Here is a 14619-nt window from a genome sequence, read left to right as displayed (position 1 = left end):
CTCTGTCCTCCACTTGTTAACTGTATTAATGGCACCTGTTTGAACTCGTTATCAGTATAAAAGACACCTGTCCACAACCTCAAACAGTCACACTCCAAACTCCACTATGGCCAAGACCAAAGAGCTGTCAAAGGACACCAGAAACAAAATTGTAGACCTGCACCAGGATGGGAAGACTGAATCTGCAATAGGTAAGCAGCTTGGTTTGAAGAAATCAACTGTGGGAGCAATTATTAGAAAATGGAAGACATACAAGACCACTGATAATCTCTCATCTTTTGAAGTGGGAGAACTTGCACAATTGGTGGCTGACTAAACACTTTCTTGCCCCACTGTACATGTAATACAGAGATCTAACTCGTATTTTTGAAGGAGACACCTTTCTTTGGATCTGATAAATCTTTATCAGGCGCTTGTCACATTAGGACGAAACCTTTTAGGCACTCACGTAATGTGTTTTTTGCACTTGAATAAGCTTTGATCCCTCCACGACTAACATCAGCAGCGAGTGATGAATGCATGGATCAGAGCTACACATAACCCTCTCAACGTAAATGGAATGGTGGTCTAACAGAAAAGAAAAAAAGAGCATTACAGTATAACGATTTATTTTCTACATAGTAGTAAATTAATAGAGGAAATGTAAGGAAAGTGAAGGCCAAGATTTAACTTTGTAGTTCCACTAGTGTCTTGTAAATCCAATTAAAAGTCTCATATGTCAAGAAATCCTTCGAAAAAATAGGAAATTCATGAAATAATTCATTTTAATTGAAACATCCTTCTTATGTGAACGGTAAGGTCACTGCTATTGAAATCAGAAGCGATGTAAGACCTGTCCTCCCTCACAAGCCAACGCCTAAATGAGATGAGTTGGCCTGCAGCGCTTCTTTTGTTTGTGACCCTTTCTTTCCTTCTAGCCCAAGGTCAGTGTGGAGCAGAATGTGTAACTTGACCTGAAAGTATTACTTCTCTCTTTTATAGCCTCTGTGTTTGCTGAAAACATGGGCTTCGTCGCAGAAGACCTGACTACCAACAACTCTGTGAATATTTTCTCGCAGTGGCTGAAGGGCAACTGCCAACCTAATTATCGAAAGGTGTGTGTGTGCGTATTAGAGAGTGTGTTTTTCTCACTTGTATTGGCTACAGGCGTGCTCCTTTTTAAAAGATTGATAATAAGCCGGAAAACTGACAGGCATACTAAAGGAGTTCATAAAAATGTCTGCTTTTGTGGTAAAGGTGATGCCCTACAGCGTCCAGTTGTAGCTATTCTTTAAAAACGAATCTATTCATTTGCTCCATAATACCCCAACATCTGTACAGAAAGTAATTTGTCAGCAGCTTTAGTGAGAGTGTGGTGTGTCCTATTTATCAAATGTACAGCATTTTACACTTTGGGGTGTCCAGTTCAAGGACCTCCAGTGATGACCTGTGAGCTGCTGCACTCCACACAGAGGAGCTAAGTGCCGTCCTCTCAACAGTGAGGAAGTGAAAAGCTTTTACTTCTACCTCTCAATCCAAGCCCAAACTCTTCATGCCAACATTTGAAAGCAATACAAGTATAACTTTATCAAAACCTGTGATATATTGTGTTAAAGGTTTAGAAAGCATTCAGTAGTAAATAATAGGACTGGGGAATATTGATTAAAAAAAGAAAATCCAGATTGTTAGATTCTGAATCAATTCACAATTCGAATGTGAACATTTTGTTTTGAAATTGGCATATTTTTGAGAAATAAAATGGAAAATAGCCTACGCCTAGTAATTAGATTGACGTAGCATTTTCTTCAGAACTTCAACTTTTTTCTCTTTAAGTCCTTGATAATAGAGAATATAAAAAATAGATACAATTATTTTGCAGTAAATAATTGCATCTTCTATTATATTCTATTATATTCTATCTACTTGGTTTGCCTTTGTGTGTTTAGATTTGATCTTTTCAAATACAAAAGCTCCATAATCTTGTACACACTTGACTCGCCACCCGTACGATATTACCTCACGTCCATACATGTAGGCAAAACTTCCACCAACTGTATGATGTACCTGGAAGTCTTTCTTTGTGTGTGACACTTTCAGATTGTTGCTAAAGTCCCAGGAGAACAACTGTAGCTACATGTTTCATAACAAAAGAGATTGTTTCGACAGGTTTTGAAATGGAATATTGAAGACTTCTTGAAAAATGCACAGGCACCTCCATGAAGCAGACTAGGTGACCCTTAGGTGGATTTATTAATGAACAGCCTGAAAGAAATGTATGCTGATACACACACTCCATGCGAAAACTCTTTTTTTTTGCATTTAACTTTTACCTTTTTATGGCCTGTGTTTCGGGGCTGTTCACCTAATCTCAAAATATGACATTTTCCGGCAGAATGTTACATCAAAGGAGCAGATGAACTTTTCACACCTCCCTGCAGGTCAAGCTGCCTGCTACACTCAGTCACTCATAAAAAGCAGAGAGACAGAGAAACCTTTCTCAAGCTGCTCTTTCCTCAGGTACATTAGGTTGCAGGTCTCAATAAAACATGGGATTTGACCGCTTAAGGACACATTTGAGCTGCAGCAGGAATTCAAACTGAGGTGTCTTGCTCATTCAATGTTTCAAGATGTTCAAGATTTTAGAACTAGACTCCCTACTGTTTTTATTATCCGCTTGGTGCTGATAGTTTTATTGATAGCACATCAAAGCAAATGGCTGCAATTTGCCACGTCTTGTGTGCCATTACAATGAAGTTGAAGGATTATTAAATTATGCAAAACAGTGATAATGTTTTCTTTCTTGTCTGAAGAATGTCTTTCCAGATCCTTCCAAGTCTTGTGGACCTTACAAGCCCTGGGCGACAGTGAGACAGAACACGAGGGCACAGCTTGTTAATACGCGCTCCCATGACACCATAGGTAGGTTTTATCTCTTAACACTGAAGGTTAAGTTGGCTATCCTCAGGCAGTTCAGTATTTAAGCACTTCATTGAAACTAGACATGGATGAAATGGCAGAAAAGTGTGCCAAATAGAAAGACTAATTGAAGTAGATGTTACATGGAACAATTCAGGTTTTGTTTCTGTTCAAATCTGGGTTTTTTTATAGCATGGTTTACTGATCAAGACACTTTGAGGTGGATTTAAAGAGGCCCTATTATGCTTTATGGGGTTTTCCCCTTCCTGTAGTGTGTTGTATGTTTTAGTGCATGTCAATGGTCTGCAAAGGCTTACATCCCAAAGTTCCTTCCAGAGGGAGTTTCTCTCACATTGTAAATGATGGGCTAAGGGACAGGATATCGCTAAGCAGTTGACCAATCAAAACAGAGCTGGCAAGTTAACCAATCAGAGCAGACTGGGCTCTGGTTTCAGACAGAGGGTGAAAAGAGGTGCTGCAGCACGGGCAGTATGAAAACATGTCACAGCAGAGTAAAAAAATACAAATATGAACCTGACAATGAGCCCAATATGTCTCTTTAATGTCATGCTCAGAAAATCTTCATCAGTAATAGCCCAACATCACACATGGGCTTTAATTGATTGTCGGCCTTCTTTAGCTACTAGGAAACCATGGTGACGGCTAACATTTCAATACACTTGTTATCTTTGCACCAGGGATGATTGTTCTTGATCAACACGGTCACCTGGCTGCTGGCACATCCACCAATGGACTAACTCACAAGATTCCTGGGTATGTAGATTAGTGTCATATGAAATGCTTATCATGTTTCAGCATGCATTTTCTCAGGTATATTATGTTTCCTATCAGTAAATACAATATAAAGATACTTTTGGATATAGCTACTGAGTAGAACATAATCATTATACATGCTAAATAGTCAGTTTCAGTGATTTCTCCCTCTGTTTGACCAGTTTAGTTAAGTTATAAAAGGCTTTGCAATGAATTACAATACTGGACGAGTGCATATATATATGGTTGCTGCCACAGTTTATTTGTGTCTATACACGTTGCCTTATTCTGTGTTTATATTTTGGTCATATTTCCGTCCTGCAGTCGTGTTGGGGACTCTCCCATTGTGGGAGCGGGGGCCTATGCAGACAGCTCGGCTGGTGCTGCCTCTGCTACTGGAGACGGAGACCTCATGATGCGCTTTTTGCCAAGGTACCTATTAGGTATTGTTTTCTGACTTTTCTTCCTCACTTCAAAATGCATGTGAAAATAGCTTCCTGTCATTGTCCTCCAACAGTGTTTCATATTCAATTCCATAAGACATCTTGACTGGATCACAACTCCTTTGTGCACCCTAACCAGGGTTTGTGGTACTTTTTTTTAAAATATGAGACCGCTTAAAATGGAAATATGTTTCAGCGGGTATTGACATTGGTGACGTGCAGTTTTTGAACAGCCAATTTCTGGTGTGAACCTTTTGCTGTGAGTCAACTCCAGTATTAGAAAGAGTGGAGGCGGTGACTACATTGCCCCAAAACTGTCATTTGTGGATTGCACAGAAGAGGTGAGATTTTTTTTTTAGACACCGAAGCTGCTGTTAGTTTCCTGGCTGTGAAAATACGGCAGTCTCAGAAGGGTCGTTTTTGTAAGATTTATTTATCCAGGATAGTTTGGGAGTATATATATATTTTTAAATTGCACTCTGCTTTACATTCAGACTCACACACAACCACACCCAAGGGCCATCTATTTCAATCATAGTTTTCTGAGCCTCTTCCTGGAAAGATTCTGCGTTGTGTTTTACAAGAAACCATGCTACTTGTGGACCGAAGTGTGTCTATCATTCATTCTCCTGTCACACACATTTTTAAAGGTATGGTAACAAAACTTCCTAATGACAATACTGTCAAAATGTATCATCATTATCACCAGCAATAGCCCGGTTTAAAAATACATCCGTCTTGTATGCTGGCCTTTATAGCTGTAGGTCCAAAGATCCTGAATCTTGAAAAGTGTTATCTGATCCAGTTAAATGTATAGTAACTCTCTACAAAAATGGGGATTTAAGTCTAATGAGCTTGTTAACAAATGAGGGAAAAAACATCTAATATAGTACATTTTCTGTCCATATTAACAGAAGAATAAAGGTTACGGTAATTTACATATTTCTTGTTTAAATTCTAATATTTTCCGGATGTCAATTGAGGGAATTGCAATTGAAGAAGTGGTCTGACCAAATGCTTGCTTAATACAAATATTTTTGCAGAGATGTTAGTGAACAGACTACATTTTTTAATCAAGGATATTGCAATGTGTGCATTTGACCCAAGTCTATAGAGTTAATGGCACATAGTGTCCGTTATTCACATTGCAGTGATGTTAAATTCAGACTTCCAAACTCTTGAGTAATAACACAGGATAAAAAAAGAAAGAACATGTTCGTCAATTATACGCAAAGCAGGCCTTCTTTTCAGATCAGAAAACAACTTATTTTGATAAACAAATTAGGTTGAAATCTTTCTTCATAATGCTTAACAGGCCAGGCAGGAAACATGAACAAACACTTAAAGTACCCAAAGTAATTAATCAGTATGCAGAATTCATTCAAATCATTGTTTTATTGTGTTAATCCCTTAAAAGTGGTAGTAGGTTAATGTGCTATTTCTAATATATCTATATATTTGATATACAACTCTGTAGATACATTTCCCGCTGAGAAGAAATACAGCCTTATTTCGATCTTATAGCCTTATAATTAAATACATGTTGTGTTGTTGATCTGACTCTGCAAAGTGACACTGTCAGATAGTGAGTGGAGTAGAAGTAGCTACATTTGACACCTCAGTGTTTCATCACATCATATTTGTTTGCATCAGATGTTTCCCTTGCTATAATCTCAAACACATCGCGATCATCACGTTGGTCAGTGGCCCTGACAGCACTTGTTAGTTCTCCTCATGTGTACCACGTGTAATCCTGCCAACAGCTACTTGGCCGTGGAGCTGATGAGGGCCGGGGCAGATCCCTCGGCAGCCTGCAAGACGGCCATTTCCAGAATCAAGAGGCATTACTCAGACTTCTTTGGAGCCATCATCTGTGCTAACACAACAGGCCATTATGGTGAGTGCTAATGTGCACAAATGCATTTTGTTAATCTGCTGCCAAAGGGCACTCAAACCACACATAGAGGGATGTAGTCAAGCATATGCACATTCATACACTTATTAAGGCAGTGTGTCTTCATGTGCATTTGATTTCAATGTGTATATATATTTAAGAATGTGCATGTTTAAGATAAAAGTTTGCAGAAGAAAGGGTTGGAAAATAATCAATTCAAGCCTCACCAGATAAGATGTTTGTAATACTAAAACAGTTGCTGTAATCTCAACATCTTCCTTCTTTTCAAAATATTAATACATGGTTTTAGAATATTTGCATTGTTTAGGCTTAAAACCAGAGCTTAACCTAAATAATGAGTTATCTCAACTTTCAGCACCAAACTATTATGCAATTAAAGGCTTCTCTAATATCATTAACATTAGGCTTTTTAAAATGAACATGACTGGCCATTTGATGCTGAGCTAGAGAGCCTTTAACAATTATAAAATCAAAAGTTTGTGATATTTAAATTCGCTTTTCGAACATAATTAATTTACTTTACTAATCCCAATTTGGGATTTTTTTTTTTATGTCACATCAGAATGTTAAAAATGCATTGCACATGAATCAATAAAATAGAAAAAAACACATAAGTAGTTAAAGATATGCACCCAGAGCATCCCTATCGAATACACAATATAAATTCAATCAGGAGAGACGGTTTTGATGTAAGAATACATATTTATTGCCAGGAATACACAAATTTATGTAATGACGTTTTGGCGATTAGGCCCCGTTGTGCAGGAAGTATCATTCGGGAGGGGAGAACCGATCCGATGAAACCCCCCGGGGTCTAGACACTGGTGGTGGTGAATGGATGGTTGGGTTCGGTCTGAAGGGGAGGGGCTTAGCTTGACCCTGGATTCAGAGGGACAGGAGGTGAAAAGGGGGGGAGGAGGGTTGCGTCGAGCCACCTGAAATGACAACTGTCAGAGGGGGGAGAGCAGATTTAAAAGGTTTAGCGGAGCGCTATAATAGGCTTGTGGGAATAGAGCGAAGTGATAGGTTAAGCTGGGGAGTGACGCCCCCGATCACTTATTGAGAGGAGAGAGAGTAGACATAGTAAACGAATGAGAAAAGAAGGTCTTCCTGGTTGAACTTGCGCTGAGCTTCATTACACGGAACTTAATTGCAAGTACACTCTAACAGACAAAGATGACCTGAAGAGGGTTTCCAATGTGTCTGTAATAAAGGGTTCGTGTACTGTGCATGGCAGGTCTATATATAGAGTACACGTTTAATACCGTGTATGAATTGGGCGTTACAGAGAAAGGAGTTAACATTTTATTTCACCGCTAGCGTTTAATCTGTCTCTCTGTGATCTCCTCAGGTGCGGCCTGTAACAAAGTCCCCGGCCTCTCCCAGTTCCACTTCATGGTGTCCAACCCAGAGTCAGACATACCCCTCCTCAAATCTGTGGACTGCTTTTAAATGTCGTATGAATCTCTACAATAACCACTCTCCCTCTGTATTTGTATGCTGATGATTTTGTTTTTAATTCATAAATAAAATGTAATTTAAATACAAACATTGGTTCCAGAACATTTGAATTTCTGATTTGTTTGTTTAGATTCTTTATTATTTTTCTTGTGAAACACACAGACAACAATAGGACATACAAATATAGGTACAACATGTTTGGACTAACTGAAGTGTTTGGGCATGATCTGAACTTACAACATTGATATCAATTCTCTGTTAAAATATAATTGGCAAATCTGCTAACTTTAGCAAGCTAATGAAGGGATACCTAAACATATGTGCATCAGGGTTGAATATAGAAGTATTGCACTGCTAAAACACATTAACAGCCAGGGAGGATGGATGTCCCCGGTCCATTCTCTGCCCACTTGAAGAATTCACACTGCTTCCCTTTCTTCAGGCTGCAGGTGTAGAAGTTGCGGCCGTTGTTTGGCCCCAGCTTCAGAACCGTCCTCATTAAGCTGCGCTTCCCGTGCTGACAGGAGGGGAAGTGTGTGTCAGCCCACTGCAACACAGAAAAAAGGTTTAATCCTCTTAGTGGTTATTTTAGGCATTACAAATTTGATTCGAAAAAATAATCTGAAGCAGGGGTGTCCGAACTTTCTTCTCCGAGGGCCACATACAGAAACATATACGAAGGGCTGGGCCACTCACTAGAGGTGAGGTATATTGCCTCATAAGTTCAGTTATAAGTTGGAAAAATCTATCCAATGCAGGTACATTATTCTTGATACTTGAAAATGCTGTTAGAAAACAACTGCCTACTCCACAGCATTCATTTTGTTAGCAGCTCATTCCTTAAAGTGCACCTATCATGCTATTTTAAGGCTTATATTATGGGTCTCAGATATATACAAATATATAAAATCATGTCTATGATGTGTTTTGCTCAAAATACAAACAGATCATGCATTTTAGACATCCCTCATACCCCTCTATTCCAGCTGTTAGAGAAACGCTGATTCTGGGTCCTTAGCTTGAACAACAAAAAAGAGGAGGGGGAGCTTGTGCCTGCTCAGAATTCTACTAAGAAACTCAGCTAAATGCTGCCGGGTTAAACGCCATATCATGTTCCAAACCACATTGAGACGGAGCGGATCACAGAGTGACTGACTCACACACCAAAACATTTCCTGCTCTCTTTCCGTTCGTCAATAAATAAATCATCACTAAAAACGTCCCTTTTCCCCCTCCCTTTCTGTAGCGCGACCAGGGACTTTACAGGTTAGCTCTGAGTGTTAGCGAGGCTTGCTAATGTAAAACAGACCATATTACGTCCAAAACACGTCAGGCATTGTTTCTGAAAGCAACTTTCTGCACCATCCGAAATTACGTAATATCGGCAGCAAATCTGTATCCGCTCGTTGTACACCCGTTTTTAAAAGATGTGGGTACGGAGGAAAAGAGAAAGGGTTTTATTTTCTGACGCTGCGTGAGTTCCCCGACGGGGACATGTATTTATGTATAAAAAGACATCAAAAAGTGCATTTTGCACGATAGGTCCCCTTTAAAACGGAAGCTTCAGATTGCTGATAAGAGAAAAATATGAAGGGTATATTTCAAGGTTTCAAGGTTTTTGTATTTGTCATACGAACACAGCTACGATAGGTCCCCTTTAAAACAGAAGCTTCAGATTGCTGATAAGAGGAAAATATGAAGGGTATATTTCAAGGTTTTTGTATTTGTCACACGAACACAGCTACAGTGTTGTTATGACGATGAAAATCTTAGGTCACAGGCTCCTCCAACAGTGTTGTGAAAATATGTTATTGGGCTTTTTTCTTATCAAACTAACTTTAATTGACTGAATTTATTTGAAAATTGGGCTTATAAACACATGAATACCAGGTCATATATTTGAACATATATATTTAAGAAGCACAATATAAGAAAAGCAGAAGTTAATTATACTTAAGTGAGTCATACTTTTTGAATTTGCTGAGGGCCGATTCAAAATGTTCCGCGGGCCGCATTTGGCCCCCGGGCCTTAGTTTGGACACCCCTGCTCTATAGATGAGTCAATTTTCCAATTTCACCTCAAAGAAGTTGCACTTGGTCTCCCTGGGCAGCGAGCAGGAGTAAAACTGTCGTCCCTTATTCTCCCCCTCCTTGTGGACCGCTCTGAGGACGGCTGGACGACTGTGGGATGCACAACAAGGGGCGCTGGGACTGGAAGAAGTGGAAGGGCTGCGGCCTGTCGCTTCTACTTTAGGCTTACTGACAGAAGTAAAGAAACAGTCTTATTAGTTTTACAATGGATGGAAAATAAACCTCACAATCCTCATTAGTGAACAAACAACCTCTCTTCAGCTGTGTGTGGTTATGAGTTAGTGAAATGGTATCCTATTATAGCTATTCATCAATCTTTTTTTTTAACAATGCTGCATTAGAATGTCCACACATGTCAGATACTTCTTCATCCCACTTATCTCCCTGAGTTTGCAAGAAACTTCTCTTATTATAAACTTATTCATGAATAGCCAAGAGAGTGATTCACTCACCTCGGGTTGGGGGCCCCATTTTGAGCATTGTTACTGGGAAAGGGACTGTGATCAATTCTCATTTTCTTGGATGGGTGACTGTAGGAGGCCAGCGATTCCCCGTTGGAGAGCTCGCCACTTTTCCTCTGCCAGCCACCAGAGGCATAATTGGGGCTTGTTGTCCCCTGGCAGACGCTGTATTTATATAAACCCCGCTCTGCCGCCAAGGAATTCAAATGACTCCCGGCTGAAGAGAGAGGGGAGTTTGCAGGCTTTGTCTTCTTGCTCAAGTCAGAGAAAACAAGGGTGGAAGTCCCGAATGCAGACCTCCAGTTGACTTTGAGCTCCTCTTGTGGCTTTGTGAAGGCATTGCAGGGGTATTTAATCAAATCAGTGGTGAAGGGTGATGCCTCAGTGTTAGTGCCATCTTTGTGGACTGTGGAGATGGAGAGAAAAATCATTTCGTGCTCAGCAGCTGCAGCTTATATTGGTACACTGTCTGCTCTCATAAAATCCAGGTTGTTGTTGGCTTTAAGTTTATTATTTAGCTATAAAAGTTTACAAGTAAGCAGCAGACTGCGGCTCTCTGTCGTCAAATAAAATGTCACGCAATCTGTTGAGCGTAAGATGACCTTATGAACATTTCTGTGAGATGAGCCCCCGTGTGATACAACTCTAAAAGAAGTATGTTTTCAGTAATGTTGACAACGATGCCTTGCAGAGTCATTAACAGAGCTGTGAATAAGTATCACTCTCCCCTCCCTCAACTGCCATTAATGTGCCCTTGAGCAAGGCACTTAACCCCCAGCTGTTATAGTGAAGCAGCTCAGTGGTCAACAGAAGAAAATGGACATATAAGTGCAAAAATGCAAATCAGGATATTATGGCAAAAAGTGCTCAGTCAAGTTTCCTGTATATTCTATTAAACATTTCCACGGGTTTTAAAAAGGAATGTTTCATCCAAAAATAAAACTTACTTTGACTTATGTCAGATTAAAAATACAGGGTTACTTTGCATGTTTGCACTTTAAGATTTTGTTGATCCCCCTTTATTTCAATTTTGAACCACATTTAAACAGTTGGTTTCAAGAAGTCTCCGGTAAAAAGGGACTCTTTTATTTACACTGAAATAAAAAGTACAAAAGATCTATTCAAAGTGATTTCAATTATTTTTCAAAATAATTTGCAAAATGTTTTTATTGGCACTGTAAATTCAACCACATATCCTGAAAATGACGGTTTCTGTCCTGTGCAAAGAATAATTCGGGAACATTATAAGAACCAACCTCAGGCTGACTTGATAGTCTGCAATTACATATGCTTTTCAGTATAACAAAATAAGACATGAGCAATTATTTGTAAGTATTTTTCATAAAACTACAATGAGCTACTATTAAAAAAGAAATTGTTTTACTCAGAATTTGGCAGTGTGATCCTTAAAAAAAACCCATTCAACTGTGGTCTGTTGTTGCAACAGAGAGACAGCCAGGACATTTCTTTTAAACACTAGTTGACTGCTGCCATAATGTATCTCCAGATAGTCCGAGAAAAATAGCCAGCTGACAGACACACTCATTACTTGTTCAGCAAAACACCGACACACACACTACTACTACTGAGCTTGACTGCAGTTTCACTTCAACAGCTTGATGTCTGGTGGCTTGCTCAGAAGAACTTGAGTGTCATTGGCAAACGGCATCATTCAGGCATCGTTCAGCCAAACTACAGCTACTATTATTTGATCTCTTGCTAACAAGGACCTTCTGTCACGCCGTTACACTCAGCGACTGTAAAAGCAGCGTTTCACTCACCCTCAGGTTTGGGAGTGTGGCAGGCCTCACAGGACGTGGCCGTCGGCTGGTTGATGAGCGTGCACAGCTGACAGGCCCAGTCCTCTTCCTCCTTTTTAGCCACGCAATCATTGGTTCTCTCATTGTAGACCCAGCCAATCAAACTGTTTCTGACCGGGAGCTTACTGGATGAAGGAAAGACAAGAGTGAACATGGTTATAGCATTATATTTTATTTAGCTGATGCTTTTATCAGGGGCGACTTGCATACAGTTTAATACCGTATATAAGCCTATGGAAGTAAGTTGGGGTTAAAGGGGCACTATTGTGCTTTTTTTTTTTCACACACACACACACACACACACACACACACACACACACACACACACACACACACACACACACACACACCTCCATTGGACTCCTTTACTGCCACACAGTAACATCACTATGTCATGTTGTCTTCTATTGGCTAGCGCTCCCAAAAATGGTACGTGATAGACTAAGTGGCGGGACGTCTCTAAGCGGTTGACAAATCACAACAGAGCCGTCCAGCTAACCAATCAGAGCAGACTGGGCTCTGGTTTCAGACAGAGGGTGAAAAGAGGTGCTGCAGCACAGGGAGTCTGAGGAAAATAAAGGGCTTTTTGAACGTTACAGCATGGAGACATGTCACAGTAGGGACACTACATACAAATATGATCCTGAAAATGAGCAGAATGTGTCCTTTTTAAGTATCTCGCCTAAGGATGCTTCGGCATGTTATTATGGTTAATGTATGCAAACAGGTACCTTTAGTGTTTATACAAAAGCACACATGATTCATTCAAACACTTGATTCAAACTTATACCAGTCAACAAATGTTCGGAATATTTCCACATGTTCTGATATAAACTATTTAGAGAATTGATGGCTGACTAAATACTAGAAATACTAACAAAACACATAACACAACTAAATTGACAATAAAACTTTCTAAAACACTTTTCACTAGAAGAGAACATTCTAATCTTCATGAAAAGAATATTTCACCTGGGATTTTGAATTACATTCATTGGTTTTACCTAAGTGTACCTAATGAACTGTCAACTGAGTGTATTTCCATCTTGGGAAAATGACTTCTTGATGCATGGAAATGTGACCAAATGGACTATTCCATTTCATTACGTTACAGTTTTCCAGAATCATTTACAGCGTTTGCATATGAACACATACATGTCCCTGATTACCTATAGCAGGCAATTAATCCTTACAAACTGCAAGTAAAAACATGAGCAATACACATTCAATTTTCCACAGCTATTTCTGTAACCTCATTATGGAAAACATAGGCCGACAGAAGAGGCGACTTTAAATAGACAAACATTTGCGCTTCAGGCTGAGGATGAAGATACGAGACAACGTGTTTCACATAATAGCTCCGAGCATACATGTTAGCGCGCTGACATGAAGCTCAACTGTGTTTGACAAGAAGGCAATGCTGCAATGCCAACAGTGATGAAGGAGGAAAGTAGCAGCGGCTTTCTGAAAACTTTCCTCACAGATTGCTTTATCAGCTGTGTAATGCGTTGTAAGGGCTTTAGGCGCTAACCCCTCGCAAAGCTTTGCTCAAATACAACCCAGGAGGTGTTGAGCCTGTGCCCTGTCTGGCAAACACAGCCTTATATGCGCATTCATTTCCCCCATAACACTTCCCACTCCCTGCCAAGCCCATCTGCCTGCAAAGATGGCCTCTATAAATATGAACGTATTATCTAAAAGGCTTTAGAACTTTCTGCAAAGACTTTTGGCATTAAATCAAAAATGTATGGAGAATCAAAAGCATGCAAAAAGGGTTATATGCTGGTTATAAAGAATACACTACGCATAATCTTGTTTATTCGTTAGTGTATTACACTGAATGTAATGTAAACTAAACAATTACAACTATCAATATACTGTAACATTTGATATAAAGTTGTTAGGTACGTCATTAAAAGTACAAGTTCTGCATTCAAAATGACAAGTACAGAGGTGCACAACACAATGTACTTGAATTATTAAAAGTAAAAGTACTTAGTACAGTTTCATACCATTATATTATTGGATCATTGTGATGTAAGCAGTACTTAAGCACTAAGAAAGGTGTGTCTTTTTGGAAACAAATGCTGTACCACTTGCAATGGTTTCACTTATTTGTAAGCGTATCTACCGACAGGATTCATCCTTTTCCGAGCTTGTATTTTAATGGTTGAATGCACTTATTGTTAACAGTCCTTAGAAGTTAGTCAAAATGTACTTGAGGGTTTCTAGCATAACCCAACCTCACAGGAATTCATTAATGAAGTATAATTTAGTTAATTCTTAAGAAGTAAATGCTAAAAATGTACAAGCTATATACCAGGGATGGGCAACTTGGATGGTGGTGGGGGCCACATCATTCATGTACTGGCCACCAGGGGGGCCGCAGATTCACTTGGAACACACACACACACACGCACACACACACACACACACACACACACACACACACACACACACACACACACACACACACACACACACACACACACACACACACACCACACACACCATTTATTGTATGTAATTATTAACAAATATACTAAGTCTGACATCTTCATTGACATTTTACAATCTTTCAGGGAACATCCTCTAATAAGCTCACTAAACAAATATCAGTTCACAGAAATGTTATTTCATTTTTACAAGTGACATGTTTGTATTGAACAGGTTATTTAACAGTGGAATAAAACTATTTTAAACTATTGGAAAGCAAGGAAAATGTGTGTGCATTGAGATTAACCATTAAGATGACATAA

The 14619-nt window shown here is 39.4% G+C and overlaps 2 protein-coding genes across 2 annotated transcripts in view; one reads left to right on the top strand and one right to left on the bottom strand.

Moving 5' to 3' along the window:
• The window catches only part of aga (aspartylglucosaminidase), a 14443-nt gene extending 6865 nt beyond the window's left edge, over nucleotides 1-7578 (top strand). The window contains exons 4-9 of the mRNA XM_010795657.1: nucleotides 982-1094; nucleotides 2790-2898; nucleotides 3594-3669; nucleotides 3994-4101; nucleotides 5876-6009; nucleotides 7379-7578. Coding sequence (XP_010793959.1) covers nucleotides 982-1094; nucleotides 2790-2898; nucleotides 3594-3669; nucleotides 3994-4101; nucleotides 5876-6009; nucleotides 7379-7479 — 641 coding nt within the window. The 3' untranslated portion in view covers nucleotides 7480-7578. The remainder of the gene's footprint in view (nucleotides 1-981; nucleotides 1095-2789; nucleotides 2899-3593; nucleotides 3670-3993; nucleotides 4102-5875; nucleotides 6010-7378) is intronic.
• neil3 (nei-like DNA glycosylase 3) overlaps nucleotides 7520-14619 on the bottom strand; it is a 16574-nt gene continuing 9474 nt past the window's right edge. The window contains exons 7-10 of the mRNA XM_010795666.1: nucleotides 11822-11985; nucleotides 10032-10446; nucleotides 9567-9747; nucleotides 7520-8035 (exon numbers count right to left, since the gene is read on the bottom strand). Of these exons, the coding sequence (XP_010793968.1) occupies nucleotides 7853-8035; nucleotides 9567-9747; nucleotides 10032-10446; nucleotides 11822-11985 (943 nt within the window). The 3' untranslated portion in view covers nucleotides 7520-7852. The remainder of the gene's footprint in view (nucleotides 8036-9566; nucleotides 9748-10031; nucleotides 10447-11821; nucleotides 11986-14619) is intronic.

Source organism: Notothenia coriiceps, unplaced genomic scaffold, assembly GCF_000735185.1.
Source record: "Notothenia coriiceps isolate Sejong01 unplaced genomic scaffold, NC01 NC01_scaffold00002203, whole genome shotgun sequence".
Taxonomy (NCBI): domain Eukaryota; kingdom Metazoa; phylum Chordata; class Actinopteri; order Perciformes; family Nototheniidae; genus Notothenia; species Notothenia coriiceps.
The sequence above is the reverse complement of the archived record's forward strand: the minus strand, read 5'-3'. Positions and strand labels throughout refer to the sequence as shown.